The 19,470-nt window shown below is 38.7% G+C and overlaps 2 protein-coding genes across 5 annotated transcripts in view; one reads left to right on the top strand and one right to left on the bottom strand.

The window, feature by feature from the left end:
- LOC103519608 (beta-galactosidase) overlaps positions 1 to 17,724 on the top strand; it is a 30,760-nt gene extending 13,036 nt beyond the window's left edge. For 3 of the 4 annotated variants that reach the window (XR_003394297.1, XR_003394299.1, XR_003394298.1), the window contains exons 4-11: positions 1,369 to 1,537; positions 2,551 to 2,778; positions 4,102 to 4,226; positions 6,280 to 6,549; positions 7,196 to 7,327; positions 16,487 to 16,693; positions 17,037 to 17,332; positions 17,596 to 17,724. Coding sequence is in view for 1 of the 4 variants with exons in the window: in XM_008484698.2 (XP_008482920.1) it covers positions 1,369 to 1,537; positions 2,551 to 2,778; positions 4,102 to 4,226; positions 6,280 to 6,549; positions 7,196 to 7,327; positions 16,487 to 16,693; positions 17,037 to 17,255 (1,350 nt within the window). In the remaining 3 variants the exon portion in view is untranslated. Of the gene's footprint in view, positions 1 to 1,368; positions 1,538 to 2,550; positions 2,779 to 4,101; positions 4,227 to 6,279; positions 6,550 to 7,195; positions 7,328 to 16,486; positions 16,694 to 17,036; positions 17,383 to 17,595 lie in introns of those variants that run through there. The other variant, XM_008484698.2, reaches the window with a different exon arrangement.
- On the bottom strand, positions 7,607 to 15,254 carry LOC103519609 (E3 ubiquitin-protein ligase NRDP1). The gene is made up of 6 exons (XM_008484701.3): positions 14,900 to 15,254; positions 13,791 to 13,933; positions 13,212 to 13,269; positions 11,962 to 12,114; positions 8,506 to 8,640; positions 7,607 to 8,001 (listed from the first exon to the last, which is right to left on the bottom strand). The coding sequence occupies exons 1-6, from the start codon at positions 14,987 to 14,989 to the stop codon at positions 7,732 to 7,734; spliced, it is 849 nt and encodes a 282-aa protein (XP_008482923.1). The 5' UTR covers positions 14,990 to 15,254; the 3' UTR covers positions 7,607 to 7,731.
- Positions 17,725 to 19,470: the final 1,746 nt, after the last annotated feature.

Below are 19,470 nucleotides of genomic sequence, written 5' to 3'. Positions count from 1 at the left end.
TCTAGGTCGCGGGGTCGATTCCCGCCCGTAGCGGATTTTATCCTAAATAGATAGGTACCTACCTAATAGACGACTTGCTTCGTCCTATCCTGTCTTCCTTCTCTCTTCGCGTTCGGGACGATAGGACCTTATTAGCAGTTATATTTCCCTCCATCAAACCTCTAAAAAAACCTAGTGGATGAGGGAACTGTAGAACTCGAAGAAAAAGGGCTCCTTCCATAATGCTATCTATACCACTCATACATAATAGGTAGATACTAGGTTTTTTCTTCTTCTTTTTTCCCTCTTTTTCACGGGAGCACTATTTTCTCCACTAAGAATCTAACGCTTCAACAACTGCACACTACATCACTGTTGGGACCTAATTACCATCATGTTATACTGTTATTATAAGATTTACAAGTGTTGAGTTGCATAGGAAGCATACACTTGGGTTGAAGTATCTGTCTTGTTTACCCGATGTTTTATAATAAAAAAATAAGGTAATTATCTCCTCGGGTAGGGAAGGGTTGAGTACCTACTATAGTCTAGTTAACTCAGCAGTCATATGTAAATTGCATAGAATGTAGTGGTAAATTGCCTTAGGATAAAAGGTACTTGTCGGCCTAATAAAAATAGGTACCTACATATGTAGAGGTACATTTTTCAATAGGTAGTTTTTCGCACTTTAGAGTGTACCGACCTACTTACTTTCCGTGTCAATCTTGTCCATCCAAAAAAAAGTCTGGATAGCTGCATGACTAGGTGGACCCTCAATATTGATTGAGATCGTCAAAATGGTTGGTCCTGGGAAGAATCATTTATAAGGCGAACAGAATCATTTATAAGGCGAAAGGAGGGAGAGTGTAAGAAGAACGGTCTTTGTGTAAGATTTTGTTATGAGTTGGTGTTGAAGGATTCCAGAGTGCATAATATACATATGACAAATATACAAATGACATGTGTGGGTATAATTGCAATATGATAACTTATGGCACTAGGTATCAACTCCTTGACCTCGCCAGTCTAATAAAGTCTTATCTAGGTAGCTAGGTACCTAACCTACTTCAGGTAGGGAATGAAATGGGAAGTTACCAAGTTACACTTCTGAGAAGGAGCTTAATTATGATATGGTCGCGAGATTAGAAACTCAATTAAAATTCCTTCCTTTTTTTTAATTTGTCCAATAGACAAGGCGCCCCAGGCGAAATTTTACGCCCCAGGCGAAATTTTTCCGTTCCAGGTAGAGAATGAGATGGGGAGTTACACTTCTGACAAGGAACTTTTGATATGGTTACGAGATCAGAAACTTAAAATTCCTTCCTTTTTTAATTTGTCCAATAGACAAGGCCAACTACTTACGCCCCAGGCGAAATTTTTCCGTTCCAGGTAGAGAATGAGATGGGGAGTTACACTTGTGACAAGGAGCATATGATATGGTTGCGAGATCAGATGAAGTATTACGTGAGAGATGCTGCTGTCCTCTACACTACTGATGGTGGTGGGGTGGGATATCTCAAGTGTACTGTGCCTGGTGTTTACGCCACTGTTGATTTTGGTAAGCTCATTATATTTCACTGATGGTGCTGGGGTGGGATATCTCAAGTGTACTGTACCTGGTGTTTACGCCACTGTTGATTTTGGTAAGCTCATTATATTTCACTGATGGTGCTGGGGTGGGATATCTCAAGTGTACTGTACCTGGTGTTTACGCCACTGTTGATTTTGGTAAGCTCATTATATTTCACTGATGGTGCTGGGGTGGGATATCTCAAGTGTACTGTACCTGGTGTTTACGCCACTGTTGATTTTGGTAAGCTCATTATATTTCACTGATGGTGCTGGGGTGGGATATCTCAAGTGTACTGTACCTGGTGTTTACGCCACTGTTGATTTTGGTAAGCTCATTATATTTCACTGATGGTGCTGGGGTGGGATATCTCAAGTGTACTGTACCTGGTGTTTACGCCACTGTTGATTTTGGTAAGCTCATTATATTTCACTGATGGTGCTGGGGTGGGATATCTCAAGTGTACTGTACCTGGTGTTTACGCCACTGTTGATTTTGGTAAGCTCATTATATTTCACTGATGGTGCTGGGGTGGGATATCTCAAGTGTACTGTACCTGGTGTTTACGCCACTGTTGATTTTGGTAAGCTCATTATATTTCACTGATGGTGCTGGGGTGGGATATCTCAAGTGTACTGTACCTGGTGTTTACGCCACTGTTGATTTTGGTAAGCTCATTATATTTCACTGATGGTGCTGGGGTGGGATATCTCAAGTGTACTGTACCTGGTGTTTACGCCACTGTTGATTTTGGTAAGCTCATTATATTTCACTGATGGTGCTGGGGTGGGATATCTCAAGTGTACTGTACCTGGTGTTTACGCCAAAGTTTGGATATTAACTAGTGGTTGACCCGTCCTTTGTAGGGGATCAGTGCAGCGTAAGAGGGATTATTTTGAAGCGCCGCCATTTTGAATCAGGATGGAAATTAATTTACAGAATTCTGAACTCTCAAGTTCTTCATCGATTGTCTAATAAGTTTACTATCCCATTCCACACAGGTGCTGCTACCAATGTGTCCTCCGCGTTTGCCGCCATGCGTACCGTATCTCCACACGGCCCTCTGGTCAACTCAGAGTACTATCCTGGCTGGTTGACTCACTGGGGTGAGAAGATAGCCACGGTAGATACTGATCCTGTGGTCAAGACGCTGCAGATTATGCTCGAGATGAAGGCCAATGTCAATTTCTATATGTTCTATGGAGGAACTAACTTTGGATTTACAGCCGGTGAGTCCAGGGCCGTATTTTAGGGGCCAAGGCCCCCCCCCCCTAGGGCTTTATTTTGCTAACTGTCGGGCGGACTCCGAGAAAACGGCCTAGTGGCTGAGTGTAGGGCTAAATAACCCCCCCCCAGACATCCAATGGAAAACATCCAACAAAAAAGCTACTGAAGACTGCTCGAATCTTCAAACTAAGTTAGGGTGATAGTTTAGCACCATACAAAAAGACCCCTCTAGAGGCTTAGTTGCAGGGACCAAAAGGTCCATAGGTGTGCTAAGCTTCACAAATCTACGAAGATCTAGTAGTCATAGTATATTCAACGAAGGCTCAAATATGTACATTTTATAGTAAAACACAGCACTGTGTGTAGTTTTTTTTCTATTTTTTTTTTTTTTAAAGAGGTTTGACAGAGAGGAAACCCGGGAACGAAACTGCTATGGTCTTATCGTTCCGAAACCGAAGAGATAAGGAAGACAGGATAGGAGAAAGCCAGCCGTTCCGAGGACGAACATTATCCCATCAGGATAAAATCCGCCCCGGGCGGGAATCGAACCCACAGTCCAGCGCTTGCAAGGGAGACGCGCTACCAACCAAGCTAACTAGACTGGCGTCGGTGTGTAGTTTAACTTGAAGGCCGTGAGTGAATATTGTGAATACCTGCATTTCTTCCTTCTCGAATTCCTTTTTATCATTAGGATAAAATCCGCTCCGGGCGGGAATCGAACCCACGGTCCAGCGCTTACAAGGCAGACGCGCTACCAACCAAGCTAACTAGACTGGCGTCGGTGTGTAGTTTAACTTGAAGGCCGTGAGTGAATATTGTGAATAGGGTAAGTGTACCATTTATTCGCCCATCTAAAAAACATACCATTTATTGGCCCACCTGTACATCAAAAGAAAGGGCTTAAAGACTGCTATCGAACCAGTGCTATTCAAAAATTGTAGTCATAAAATTTCAGCTTTCTAGGTGTTGTGGTTCAGGAGATAGAGCGGTCAGTAAGTGAATATGAAATGTGAATGAGTGAATGGATCTTGTTTTTACAATATAAGAAGATACGCACAAACGCACATTTCTTCCTTCTCGAATACCTATTTATCAGACCTTCCCTTATGTTTGGTGTTCTTCAGGAGCCAACGCGGACGCTGTGGATAACTATCTATCCGACATAACTTCCTATGACTACGATGCACCTCTCAAATACAATTAGAAAAATAAATGTGGGCAGGTGGGCCAATAAATGGTACGTTTTTTAGGTGGGCGAATAAATGGCACACTTACCCTACGCACAAACGCACATCAGACTTTCCCTTTTATTTGGTGTTCTTCAGGAGCCAACGCGGACGCTGTGGATAAATATCTATCCGACATAACTTCTTATGACTACGATGCACCTCTAACTGAAGCAGGAGATCCTACCAAGAAATATTTCGCCATCCGGGATGTAGTTCTTCAGGTAAGTCAAAGTGAGACCTCTTTTTAAACAAAAGTGAGACCTCTTTTTAAACAAAAATGAGACCTCTTTTTAAACAAAAATAATCTGGGTTAAATAAGCTCAAAGGAATGGAACTAATCCATGAAAATATTACCAAAATTGTAATTTCTGGCTTTCATATGCGATCTAGAAGTTCACTATTAATAATAAGTAGGTATGATTAATTTTAAATTGATTAATTTAAAATAAACGAATTTAACATTTAAAAATATTAAAATTAATAATGGGTCTTTAATAAACAGTATTTTCCATTTTTATTTTAGGACAGCTGTGAAATGAGGTAGGTAATTTTTATTTTCAAAAATACGAATCTTCAATGCTTCATCAACAGGATCTTCATCACCATCAACATCCTCATCTTCCTCAAAGGGATTTCGGACTTTGAGGAATTCCAAAGATTTCATGGAAGATAAACTAATAATAATAATGAACATGTACTCGTAAAATTGAAAAAATAGTATACCTACTTATGTACTTCCTTTGTTCTTCTTTTCCCGTGTACAGATAGGGTCGGCGTTTTTTGTCAGCCTCTCAATCAGCCCTAACTAGGGTGATTACTTTGTGCTGACATTTGGTTTTGGCTGAAAATTTTACGAGTGGATGCCCTTCGCACTCAACCATTGGTATTTCTTTAGCAAGGGAAATTCAGGCTGGTTTAGTCCTTGTTTAAAGTCCCCAAGCCAGACTAAGCTGGTTTACTCCCTGTTTAATGTCCCCCAGCCAGACAAATGATGAGGTAAAGGCCCGATCAGGCCGGAAAACTAAGGAGAAAATTTCCACCATTTTTGCCAAATTTAATTAAAATCGTCAGATTAAAATTCCCTTGGAACAGCGTTCAAAAATAATTAAATAATACGATTATACACAAAAGAAAAGAAAAACCAATTGTTTTACAATAAATTATTGTTTTATTTTCACTCAAACTTCTCAGTTAATTAAATTAACTTAACTAAAAAAGAAATTAATAAGTTTATACAAGAAATAAAAAATGAGTACCTACGAGACTATTATTTACAACGTTAAATAAAGCTTTTTTCGACTGTTTCCATAATTTTTTTACTTCCATATTCTGAATGATTGCCCAATATGGTCTTACCCAGGAAATCTTGAAGATCTGGTATCTTTGACTGATAATGCTAAAACTTGGCTTCAGAATCAATTTTTTGTTTTTTCTCCTTTTCTTTTTTTTTTTTTTTTTTTTAATAGTGTAGGAAAATCAAGGAATTTATGGAACATAAGAAAAAAAAAAATCATTTTATAGAACAAAAAAAAAACTTTCTCAATCTCCATATTAATGGCTGATCACAGACTTGTGCTGGGTTTCACTAAAAGATTAAAACCTAATCGGAGATTTCTTTTTTACCACCGAAAAAGATTAATCAATTAGAAAATTCTAATTTTAAATGAATTTATTGTGTTTGGATAAAAACCCAATATCAAACTGCTTTTTGGACAGTTGAAAACTCCTCCAAATAGTGAAATATCTGATCCAAGTCGTCCTTGGTGAAACTTACCACCACGCTAACCACTGCAATACTGACTGTAGGTGGTTTCCAGAATTTTAAAGGTGCAAGTACACTGTAGACTTTTTCGCTGGACTTGGTCTCGCGAGACCACTCTCTACAGAGTCTACCAGGTACAAAAATGAGACCTCTTTTTAAACAAAAATGAGACCTCTTTTTAAACAAAAATGAGACCTCTTTTTAAACAAAAATGAGACCTCTTTACTGCTCGCTACTCACGCTCAGACCGCCTGTCAGTCCGTCGGAATGTCAGGCGGAAAAATCATTCGACCTGTGTCTGTTTGACAGACCTGGGTCTGAGACTATATGCAACAGATGGGGGCTGAACGACAGGGAAAATTTGACACAACATAGAGTTCTTTGGAGGCAGTCTGGTCGGCACGGGATTCACATATCCCTAATACGCCATCGGAGTGAGTGTAACAACGTTTTTCTTTAGGGAGAGGCTCGATTGCACTCAAAAAACATCCAACCATTGTTCTCCATTCCAGTATCTACCAGCCCCCTCTCTGCCCCCTCCCAAGCCGGCCCCGAAGGCCGACTACGGCCAGATCATCCTGTCTCCAGCGGCCTCCATATTTGATAAGGTGGCCCAAACCTTGCCCCCTCTCACCAGTGCCTTTCCACTCAGCTTTGAGGCGTTAGACCAGAGTTTCGGGTTTGTTCTGTACGAGACCATAATACCGGATGCCAGGTTCCCTGATCCGGCCCTGCTTACTATATCCGGACTACGGGATAGAGGACAAGTGTTTGTAGATGAGGTAAGATAGCCGGCCATACCACACTGGGGGTTTAGGGTAGAGCTTGCCGAATGAAAGGTAAAATCGGGTTCAATTCCGAGTAAAAGCGACGACAATTAGGGTGGGTTTCACCAACCTTCTTTTTAGCTTCTAACAGCCTGTTAGCTTAATCATAATAGCCCTGTTAAGCCTTTACAAATCGAATGGAACTTCACAGGCTCTCCACTGTTACCCGCTTTTTGCTGGACTACAAATACAAAGGAATTCAGGAGAATCAGCATAGTCAAAACGGGAATTGAGACTTCAGTAGAAATTAGAAGCTCTCTCATAACTCATGACGAGTATGTATTGCGATGGTTAACCCTCATCAGCCCAGTGTTAACTTGGGTTCGGGTCCTCTTTTATTGTACCTACGAGTTGAATTATTTCCAAAGCACATTTTGCTTGAAAGATTATCAAATTATGTAGGTAAATGAACAAGTAAGCTGTATACATATGCTTTGTCGCATGGCGCGTTTCAAGAGTCGGTCTATTTATTATTATTATTATTTTTTTTACGTATCAAACGGGTTCTTGCCCTTTACTAACTACGTTACAATAATTCAATATCTAGACCTAGCAAAACTTTTTTTTTTTTAATTTGGAGCATTGAAATGTTTTGTTTCAGAAACTAGTGACTATTTTGTATCGCAACAAAATGCTATCCACTCCCATCATGGCTAGGCCAGGACAGAAGTTGAGTATCCTGGTGGAAAACATGGGTCGAATCAACTATGGGAGTTACTTGCATGATCCTAAGGTAAGTGGAGAACTCATGAACCAAAGGAAAAACAAAAAGGTCAAATTTCCTTAATAAATAATTAGAAAGAAGAACGTTTCACTATGCAAGCACACTAGCGTAGGAGCAGAAAGAACTGCGCAGAAACGTATGCGCACAAACACATTAATGCGTTGCCTGCGAGGGAGCTTTGCTCGGGACATTTGATGTGACGTCATCGAAGAAACGTATGCGCACAAACACATTAATGCGTTGCCTGCAAGGGAGCTTTGCTCGGGACATTTGATGTGACGTCATCGCCTACGGGAATCCATGTGCAAATATCATAACCAGTCCCGGTGCACTGATCATATCCTCGGGTAGATGTACATTATCACACAGCAACACTACCACTGCTTGCTTGCTAAGGATTCCTTAGTCCTTACCTACTCTATTCCATGTGCAAATATCATAACCAGTCCCGGTGCACTGATCATATCCTCGGGTAGATGTACATTATCACACAGCAACACCACCACTGCTTGCTTGCTAGGGATTCGTTTACACACATAGTTTTCATATTGGCGTCGATTGTTCTGTCGCGTTTCTAGTGAAGACAGACCCTGTGGCCAGTTACGTTCGTGACTATTATGCATGAGTTGATCCAGGATATGCCCGGGACACCCGCTCTCTGCTAGGGAACGCTTGATCATTGCCTGGTGGGGAGGAAGAACATGACATAAGATGCAATGTAACTACCTGAAGATTTTTTTAAAAGAGGTTTATTAGATTAGAGGGAACTGTAACTGCGAAATACAAGAGAGCAGGTAGACAGGATAGGAGATAGCCAGCCTTTCCGAGAACGTCAGGATAAAATCCGGCCCGGGCGGAAATCGAACCCGCGGCCTAACGCTTACAAGATAGGGGCAACTATAACTATTGAGGTACTATCGTCCCACTCGGCCTCGTAAGAACAATTGAGTAGCTTCTTTAATCAATGTAAAAAGATGGCCGATATATGAGAATCAATAGTAGAGGCACTTAGTAAAGCTGTGATACCCACAAAAGTTGTCAAGAAGCTCTCTGCTTTACCACAAATCATTCAGGATATTTTGAGTTTTTGATTTGGGGTGCAATAGTCCTCAGCACACGGGAATTTCGTCAGAAAAGACCCCCTTTTAAAAGTAATGAGTTTTTGATTCGACTTTTGAGATATTTACCTGTAGCATAACATCAGGTGTAGAGATCATACCACCCCACCTAGTCACGCGGGCTCTGGACAATGAGTTACTCCATCTGGCAACATCATCTCTCTCCATGTTCTCAGCCAACACTCGGACACCCGGGTTCGATACCTGAGAAACACAAGGGTTTCATTTGAAGTAAAAGGTTTTGAAAATGTTCAACTGTACATCAACTGTAACCTAAAGATACACTAATGCTGAAGAGAAAAACCATGCTCGGTGTATTCCTAAAGATTGGACCAGTGGTTGATTTTCCAGTGCTCAGTTTCTAGAAAGAAAAGTAAAAATATACTTTTTTTTTTAAGGCACAAATTAAATATTTACATCTAACCTAAAAAGGAAATAACTACAGCCCGACACCAACTTTAGTTGAATGGGCTGTAGAGCACTTTTATTCCAATTAAAATATCTTATTAAGAACTGTAGAGCACTTTAATTCCAATTAAATTATCTTATTAAGAACTCTTTAAAGTACCAAACTTATATTTAGGTATTATAAATAGCCCCCTTTTTTGTCTCTATTTTTCAATTTATTGTATTTAATTGTAATTTAAAATGTTCAAAATAAAATAAAGAAAGTATTGTAAAAAAGAAAAAAAATGTACATAGGTCATACTCATAGAGACTATAGAGCGCTCTATGACCTATGTCCACTACTCTTCGAACTTGGTACTTTTGGAAGACTCCGTTGGTCTTGCAAAAAAGTCTACAGTGTACTGGCAACAAATAGTGAGAATTTTAATACTCAAAATAAATACTATGTACATAATTATTGTACATGAATAGTACGCACACGGGGTCATACCACGAAGCTCCTAAAGACTCACCCTTTCTAAATATTGCACTTTGCCTCTTGACATTGCACATTGTATATTTCCTCTCATCTGATTAGTCAACAATCGGTTCTAAACCAATCAAATACCAGGAAACTTGCAAAGTGTAAACAAGCTCTGTGTAGTGACCCTCCAATAAGGACATAGGAATAAAATACTGAAGGAATATACTTGACAATTAGATTGAAAATAAAAGTTGCATAAAATTTTATAAAAAATTTAATACCTGTTATGTTATCTACAGAATATGTATGATTGTAGATATGAATAAGGACATAGGAATAAAATACTGAAGGAATATACTTGACAATTAGATTGAAAATAAAAGTTGCATAAAATTTTATACAAAATCTAATACCTGTTATGTTATCTACAGAATATGTATGATGGTAGATATGTTTCACCGACCTTTTATCAATCTCACATGTCCTAGATACACATTAGGGACCAAGTTTTCAACTAAGTATTGTCCCACTCTATTCCATGTGCAAATATCATAACCAGTCCCGATGAGCAGATCAATTCTTCGTCTACTTCTCCAATGAACCTTACTATTTCGTATCCCATGATTGCAGTATTTGCAGTGTGCAGACTTTGATACGGGGTGCAAAAACTGAGCTCTAGATCTGTGCCGTGAGAATCATGTTGATGATATTCACACTGATTTGATAGGTACTTGATTTGGGTGAGAACAAGACAGGAAAATCACAATAAAAATATAAAATAAACTGTGGTACGGAATTACAGATTAATTTGACTTGATAAAAGAAGTAAAATAAAATTGGCAAATGGCTATGGCTAGAAAGTAGAAATTTTGCACTTGCTGATTTTTTTTTTTTTTTTTGATAATTTTTTTGTTTACTTTGTTCAAAAAGGTTGGTAGATAGTGGATTGAGTGGAGACGAACTGAGAAAGTGAAGCCCAAATATTTCCAGGGTCAGTAGACTAGGACTAGACTACTAGAGACTAGACTAGACACTAGTAGACGTCCACAACGGAGCCCCGAACCTCAACCCTAGGCTGCCCCAGGCCAAAAGTTGTTGTTGTTGTAGCGGCTTTAGCTTTCGCCGAATGGTGTTGGCAGAGTAAAGGCCAAAAGTTGACTTGACTCAATGCTGCTTCACTTTTCATGATTTTTCTTGACCCTTGTCCACTACATTCTAGCCTCCTGGACATATTAGATCCGAACCCACCCGAAGCCAAACGATTTTTACCGAAGATACATTTTAAGAGGCGGGAAGTTTTTGAAAATAAAATTATCAAAAAGTGTTATCAACTGCTCAGCTCAAACCAGGCATAGTAAGGCAATTTATTTCTGTCTCAAGTCATTTATCAAGTGTTTCGTAATTTCCTTATTAAAAAGACATATACGTTCAATAGGATCATCTTGTCCGCCAGTCACACACACAAAATTTCACCCTTTGTCCATTTTACCACTTACCAGCCTTTTACATTCACAATTATTTTATTCTATCTCTTCACCTGTTGAGTTTACTACAGTAAATAGACTTATGTAACAAGTGCCTAAGTAGTAGTTCTGCCCAGTTTTATTCTTTTCTACTACAGAAACTACCTACTTTTAAAACAAAAGATTAGATAAGAAGTTTTGACCGTGAACTGTGTACCCTTCTACCATTTTGTCTATTTTGCTCAAACAAATATTGTGTTTTATTACCTATTTTCATCATTTTACACAGATATGCAATCAAGTGAACATTGTGCCAAATGTATTCAAATTATTCAATAGCTCTATTTTATACCTACATGAGCTATCAACTGTGATTTATTTTGAACATAAAATGTGCTCAATAATTGAAAGTAGTGATGAGTACAATTACTTTAGGAGTTCTGTGCCTCTGCGTGTGATTGTTGTAGATAATTCTGCATTTAGTCCTGTAAGTTTGTCTTTGTATTCTTATAACTTAGAATGTTGAAGTCTGCTCTCAACTTGTTAGGTCTCTGCATGATTCATGATAACATCCTGTGGGAAACCTATGGCAGTAGATAGTCAAAGTATAGCCAAAGAATTTCCAGCTAAAAATTAAACCTAATTAATTTTCAGTCATTTAAATTTTATTTGTAGCATCACATAATTTATATTAGTGTATTTATTTACCAAGATATTTATCCATGTCAATATTAATTTATGTTAAATACTTTACATTACAGGGTTGGAAAGTGTATGACTGTGGACCAAAGCATATCAGATCACCATTAGTATTTCTTCCCCCAGTGAGTGGGACTGCAGATATCTTCTTCCATTTGATGCTTGACCTATCAAGAAAAGGCTACAGAACTCTCTCTGTAAGTTAATCCACAGGTTCACTCTAAATGACTCATCTAAACCTTTATACATAGATAAGATATTTATTTAGCAACAAAGGCTATTTACTGAGTGTTTCACCGCCGTTTTTATTTTGTAGCAATGAAACAACTGCTACATTAGACGCATGTGGTCTGTGTCGTAGCATGCCCATCCCTTGGTACGCCCCTCATCAGATGGGCGATGAGAGACACATTACTTCCCATGTAGGTGCTGGGTCAACACGAGAACGCCAGAAAGTAACCCATTGAAATATTTGCAATCAAATCTACTTACCTTCATCGCTCGCATCAACTCTTGCAAGACAGTCAGCTGTCGCTTGAGTTCAGTCATTTGAAATCTCTGCTCTGACATTTCTGTCTCCATATTCACCATCTTCTGTTGCTGCTTGTGAACTATAGACCGAAGTTCCTTCACACAGTTGTGATCCTGCACAAAGGAAACATCAAAGATATTAGCCTTCACATTTAGGGCAGATTTTATCCTAAACAGATAAGGTTCGTACCTCGGAACGGCTGGCCCCTATCCTGTCTTCCTTCTCTCTTCCCTTTTGGGACAATAAGACCTTAGCAGTTACAGTTCCCTCTAACAACCCTTTTTTTTTCTTTTCGAAATAAAAAAAGCAATAAACTAGCCAGTTTTGTTAACTTGGAAGGTAGTGCACCTACCTTGTAAATGCTAGGTTGTGGGTTCGATTCTCTCCCTAGTAAACTTTATACCAAAAGGTTTGCATTCAGAATGGCTGACTAAATTCTATCACGTCCTCCTTTTCTCTTTGATTTTAGGACAGTATCATCCAGTTCCTCTTTTTTTTTCAAACAGTAAAACCTATGTACCTACCATGATTCTTTAAACTAAATCTTACCAACATTTTGAACCTAGTGATTTTTTGCATTGCTCATGTATAACAAGTAGGACACTTTTCATGAGGGGCAGAGGGGGAATCTCTATTTTCCCTATGTTGTTACCTTTGTTGGAAAAAAGATGCTACAATTCCCTCTATTTATACCTTTGTTATTTTTGGTTAAAAAAAAAAAAAAAAAAAAAAAAAAAAAAAAAAAAACAAGTACTTAGGTACCTAATGTTTTCTTGTTTGCCTCTGTTTGCAGGTGGATTTCTGGCCCAGAAGTTTGCAGAGCATACTGTGCTGAGACCTCGAGTGGTGTCATTGTTTCTATGCAACAGCTTCTATGACACTTCTGTATTCAACTATAGTGAAACTTATGCAATGTAAGATATGAACTCTGAACAAGTTTTTCAGTTGTAGTACCTACCTAAAGTTAAGTTTGTGGTTAAAAAATAAAATATTAAATGGTATTTTATAATTAAGAAGTTGTAGGTTTAAATTTCAATTAATTTATTGTGTAAGTAGGTTCTGTGTAACTGTTATTTGTTCCACAAACCAACGTCAGTGGTGTAGTGGTTAGCATGGTGGACTTCGGATGTGGAGGTTCGTGGTTTGAGTCCTAGTCTCAAGTCATAAAATTTAGGGTAGTTTATCAATCTTCAATCAGAGAACAACATACCCATGTGTCAAGCATTTGTGCTTTATACAAATTGAATTTCGTGTTTGTTCCACCATAACTCAAACAGAAAATCACACCGGCAATATTTTGTTATTTAATCTTTTTTTTTTTCGATTTTCTTTCAGATTTCGAATTCTACCCTGTGTGCTTTTGAAGAAAATGGTGACCGGGAGTTTGTCTGTGGAAAATACAGATGTAGACATTCAAAACTCGATTGAATTCATGATTCGAAAGGTAATTCTATATAGAATTTTTGAAGGAAATGGGAGAAAAGTTGAGACGAAAAAACTTGAAACTATCTCTTTAATAATAAAAAAAAAGAGGTTTGTTATAGGTAGGCTTGCCAAACGTCCCGAATTGGCCAGAACAGTCCCGAATTTCAGGGGGAGGCTGGTGACAAGGAAAAAAGCCAAGATTTGGAGAGGCATCTTGGTACCTGCCTTTATTTTATACCTACTTACTTTTTATTATTAATATTTTTCCAAGACAATTTTAGGCAAGTATATTGATTTTATTATTAATTTGACTGATTTTAATACCTAGTAAGTTACCTAAATAGTAATTTATTAATAGTTATACCTGGATAGTAATTTTCTTAATAGCCTAGGAGCTGGTCTCAGCTGAGCAGCAGTGATTGGAAGTCTATCAACAGGACACGTAGGCTGACGGCTAAGCCATTCATTAATGCAGGCTTTACAAAATGCATGCTCACATGTGGGGGCCTGAAATACACAACATATTCACATGGAAATTATTTGAGATTTTAATTTCATTAATGATCATTGATCACATGATCACAGTAAGCTGTGTATCCCAGTACAAAATATTGAAATGGGGGTCTTTACTGACAAAATTCCAGTGTGCAGAGTCCAGTATGTAGGACTATTGCACCCTTAAGTATTTCCCAGTAAGTAATGGAAGTGGCTAGTTGTTCATCACTCTGGGACAGACAAGAAATCTACAGAATCTCAACTCTTATTGGCTGGCCAAAATAATTAATGGTTCACAACATTGCTCTAGCACTTGCCAAACAAGCATTTATGAAAAAGTACAAGTTGCTCACAAACAAACACCTCAACATAGAAACACACAAGAAATTCATCAAAACCTTCGTCTGGAGTGTATTGCTATACGGCTGTGAAACATGGATTCTGAATAAATATGAAACAGAAAGATTGGAAGCAATGGAGATGTGGATGTGGAGAAAAATGACAAAAACATCATGGATAGAAAGGAAATCAAACAAAAGAGTGCTAGAAAAAGTAAAGAAAAGAAGGAGTTTAATTGAACCACTTGAAAAAAGGAAAATAAAGCTGATAGGACACCTCATGAGACACAATGACTTCATGAAAAACATCTTTGAAGGAAGAATATAACGGAGGCGTACACAAGGAAGACCGAGAACATCTTACTTCAAGAACATCATTTCCATCATGAATGTAACATCCTATTCTACAATGAACCAAACAATGTGGCTATCACAACAAGGCAAAGCCTTTAGGAGATGATGAACATTGCTCTGAGGGCTCATCCACAATTGCATCCACTTTCTTTGAATGGTTGAGAAGATGTTATACTACAGAACAGCCAGAAACGTTTCCTAATGTTAAAAGTAGTTCATGTGTTCATGGTCCCTAGGACAATCATGTTATCCGATAGGGTACAAGTGGGTGACCTAATCAACTTACCTGTAGAGGTTCTTCAAACACCCCCGAGCAAATTGAGCAGATCAATTCTTCGTCTACTTCTCCAATGAACCTTACTATTTCGTATCCCATGATTGCAGTATTTGCAGTGTGCAGACTTTGATACGGGGTGCAAAAACTGAGCTCTAGATCTGTGCCGTGAGAATCATGTTGATGATATTCACACTGATTTGATAGGTACTTGATTTGGGTGAGAACAAGACAGGAAAATCACAATAAAAATATAAAATAAACTGTGGTACGGAATTACAGATTAATTTGACTTGATAAAAGAAGTAAAATAAAATTGGCAAATGGCTATGGCTAGAAAGTAGAAATTTTGCACTTGCTGATTTTTTTTTTTTTTTTTGATAATTTTTTTGTTTACTTTGTTCAAAAAGGTTGGTAGATAGTGGATTGAGTGGAGACGAACTGAGAAAGTGAAGCCCAAATATTTCCAGGGTCAGTAGACTAGGACTAGACTACTAGAGACTAGACTAGACACTAGTAGACGTCCACAACGGAGCCCCGAACCTCAACCCTAGGCTGCCCCAGGCCAAAAGTTGTTGTTGTTGTAGCGGTTTTTTTTTGAAGAGGTTTGACAGAGGGAACTGTAACTGCTATGGTCTTATCGTCCCGAAATCGAAGAGAGGAGGAAGACAGGATAGGAGAAAGCCAGCCGTTCCGAGAACGAATATTATCCCATCAGAATAAAATCCGCCCCGGGCGGGAATCGAACCCGCGGCCTAGCGCTTACAAGGCAGACGCACTACCAACTAGGCTAACTAGGCTGGCGCCTAAGGTGTATACTGACAGGGTGTTACCCACCATTCGGCCACAACCCACCTCACATTTACCTCACCTAGCCTGAGTCCGGATCCGAAAAAGCAGGAGCACACGATTTTCCGCATTGCCTCAGGAGAAGCAAAAAAATAATAATAATAAAAATAATAATAAAGAAGAAAAAGAAAAATTCCGTTGGTCCTCATTTTTCCCGCTCTATGACTTTGAAACATCACCCAAGTAAGCGCAACTGATCTATTAGATAGATATGGTACCAAGGTTTGATAGAGGGAATTGAAGGCCTTATCGTCCCGAAAGCGAAGAGAGGTAGACAGGATAGTAGAAAGCCAGCCGTTCCGAGATCGAAGCAATCGAACTCGCAACCTAGCATTTGCAAGACAGACGCGCTACCCTCCAAGTGAACTAGGCTGACATTTGTTTATTTATGTTTCTGCATTCATTGATTTATGTTTCTGTATTCGTTGCTTTATGTTTCTGTATTCATTGATTTATGTCTCTGTATTCGTTGATTTGTTTCTGTATTCGTTGATTTATGTTTCTGTATTCGTTGATTTATGTTTCTGTATTCGTTGATTTATGTTTCTGTATTCGTTGATTTATGTTTTTGTATTCGTTGATTTATGTTTCTGTATTCGTTGATTTATGTTTTTGTATTCGTGGATTTATGTTTCTGTATTCGTTGATTTACGTTTCTGTATTCGTTGATTTATGTTTCTATATTCGTTGAATATGGTTCTGTATTCGTTTATGTTTCTGTATTCGTTGCTTTATGTTTCTGTATTCCAGGGTATCCTTTCCGAAGTGCTCCTAGATTCCAAACCCCTAAGCCCATGGAGCATGACGCAATATCCCCTATCCAACCTGTCCTGGATAGACACCGCCCCTGCTACTAACACCACCAAGTTACCGGTATTCTATACAGCCACCTTCACTCTTAACGCAGAACATCCTAAACCACTGGATGGCTATGTAGACATGTCCAACTGGGCTAAGGTAAGCACCTGATTGACTGGGGTAAAATAAAATAAATACATCTGTCTGACTGGACTAAGTGTAGTTTTATGCTGGGTTATGCATGCACCCCAATAGAACTGAGGCTTCAAACTGCATAACTGTGAGCAAAAAGTTCTATGCTACCACTCGCTCCACTCTCTTATAACTTATAAGTCTAAAAAAACCTCTATTTTCATAACCTAAATCTCTAATTTCTAATTTAAATATCTATTTTTCTAATCTATATCTCTATTTTCTTAATCTAAAACCCTATTTTTATAACCTAAATCTCTATTTTCCTAACCTAAATCTCTATTTTCTAATCTAAATCTCTATTTTCCAGGGTGTGGTGTTTATCAACGAGCACAATCTGGGCAAATACTGGACCACCCTGGGCCCTCAGCTAACCCTGTATCTACCGGCCCCTTTCATTAAACCCTACCCTGAAGTGAACAGAATCACCGTGCTGGAGTTACAAGCTCCTCCTTCTGATCTCAAAGTCAAATTCACAACCGAACACAAAGTAGCCAAACCGGGTTCTAGCGATGTGAAACGATGGTAGGTGGTAGGTTTAAATCACCCAGATAGCGCGATGGGCCCTCTGGAAGGCCAAAAATAGTTATCTTTTTTTCCATTAGGCGCTTTAATAATTATTAATTAATTTTTTTAATTTTGACATCCTTTGTAAATACTTTTTACTTAAGTTATATATAGAAATGGATACTTACGAGTAGGTTTTTCTTCCCTCCTTCTCTCTTCGATTTCGGAATGACAAGACCTCGGCAGTTACAGAGGGAACTGTAACAACGGAGGGAGGTTGTTACAGTTCTCTCTATCAAACCTCTACAAAAACTTCTTTAAAAAAAATTAAAAAAAAAAAAAAAAAAAAAAAAAAAAAAAAACGCTTTAATAATGTTTTATGCATGTCGTTCTCGCCGATAGTTATCTTTACTTTTCGATTTTTCATGTTTCTTTTCTGCTTAATATCAAGAGGGCCACCTTTTTGACATTCTTATCTAACACATGGCACGTGTTCTTTGTTTTGTTTATTCGTGAACCGTTACCAAATAAGCAAGTGAATAGTTGATCCCATGTGATTTTTCACGCCGAATCGAATGGTGAAACTTTTAGAATTGTCCAACTTACAGTTGAGAAGTTGCGGGTTCGATACTCCCCTGTGTCAACAAATTTCCCTTTTATTACTTTTTTTATTTTCTATTTTTTTTCAAATACCTACGTATTCTGCAAATGTAATAGAAAGTCGTGTGATGTTCACACCAGATTTTTTTACGATAAGTCCGCATCGTTATGTTTGTCCACTTTTGTTGAAATTTGACATATTCAACAAATGAAAATAAATTTTGTATATGTATAGATACATTTTGGGCTCCATCTGACCCATTGACCTTTGAAATCAGTAGCAAACTATTGTGACAGAAAATCTTAATTCCGTTTTCTACCACTTGTGGCCTTAGTCTTCAATTTTGGTAGTTTTTCGTCTCCTTTGAAAGCAAAGTTCCTCAATTTCTGCAAGATTGTTTTAAACAAATCTGCAAGTTTAAAGTTTTGGTCTTGTCTTCCAAGTACAGTGAAGAGCAACCCCACCTTGAGATCTGAGTGTTACTCATACATTGCATGCTGTTCTGTTGTTTCAGCTGTTAATTATTCACCACAGCACTTCTTTGGCCAGGAGCGATGGAGAAAACATGTTCCCAATATTCCAAACTTGCGAAGAATAACAAAATCATAATTATATCGTAACTCCACGATAGAAACGGTAGGCGACACACGGTGTGATCAGACTGAATGGCGATCATTGAGGATTTTAGATAAGTAAGAACTTTCAAGTAAAACAATCTTTCCCTAAACGCACCAACTATGTCCCAGAGGGCTTGATCTAGGTTAGGTTTGTTTCACTTTGGCCACTGAGCCGATGACACCGGATCGACGGAAATCCTCTTTTTCATCGCTCCTACCATTTTGACAGGTTTATTGGGTCTGGGTCCCAGGTCATCATAAAAAAAACCGAGAAAACAGTAATCGGGAACATCCCCGGAACTCGAAACCTGATGAAGAGGTAATCAAATAGGTTGCCTGTCCTGTTTGAGTCACGACTCCAGGTAATAACTTGTAGATAACTAAGGTGTCATTGTTACACTCAAATTGTGACTCTAATACTCTGGGGGTCGCTGGCCCATTGTTTTTTGTTCAAGGGTCACTCCGGTTTTGTTTTCAGTTGGCTTTTATCGGTAACTTTGGAAGTAGGGCTAAAGTTAGGTGCGAGTCTGTGCCTGTTGTGTTTGACGTGTGCTTTAATTACTTTCACAGGTTGTGCTTTTGTTGCGCCGAGGGCTTAATGGTTTGGTGTATATCCCTGCTATTTGTTAGCTATCACTTTCCCTGTTTTTTCTTTTTGTTATCATCCCATGGAGCTTCTCTAGGCCCCGTTTTCCTATTCAGGTCCGTTTAGCCCAACTTTTGGAGATACATCCGGTGTCTCATTATTGTGTGTCTCAGCGCTCGAGATACATGAAGACGGTCCAGTCCGACCTCCCGTGTGTGCCACGCTCCAAACGCTCTTTCTTTTTGTATCGGAACACAACCAATAGTAATAGTTATTAATACATAGAGTTGAATACGGCCCCAAAGATATCCGAAGTATAACCTATTTGATAGTATATGTATCCATGTAGACCCATTTCCCATGACGATGACGGTTCACACTTGTCTGTGACCTATGAACATCATGCTTGCCCTCCGTTATGGCATAAAACACA

Source organism: Diaphorina citri, unplaced genomic scaffold (genome assembly GCF_000475195.1).
Source record: "Diaphorina citri unplaced genomic scaffold, Diaci psyllid genome assembly version 1.1 scaffold2832, whole genome shotgun sequence".
Classification (NCBI taxonomy): Eukaryota; Metazoa; Arthropoda; class Insecta; order Hemiptera; family Psyllidae; genus Diaphorina; species Diaphorina citri.
This window is presented reverse-complemented; position numbering and strand designations above follow the sequence as displayed.

Excerpts from the sequence above, each read along its gene's own strand:
- LOC103519609 (XM_008484701.3), bottom strand. The coding sequence starts at position 14,989 with ATGGGATACGAAATAGTAAGGTTCATTGGAGAAGTAGACGAAGAATTG. Across the intron at positions 8,641-11,961 it reads AGTTGATGCGAGCGATGAAG|GTATCGAACCCGGGTGTCCG; the intron begins GTAAGTAGATTT and ends TGTGTTTCTCAG. Across the intron at positions 8,002-8,505 it reads CACCTGATGTTATGCTACAG|GCAATGATCAAGCGTTCCCT; the intron begins GTAAATATCTCA and ends CCTCCCCACCAG.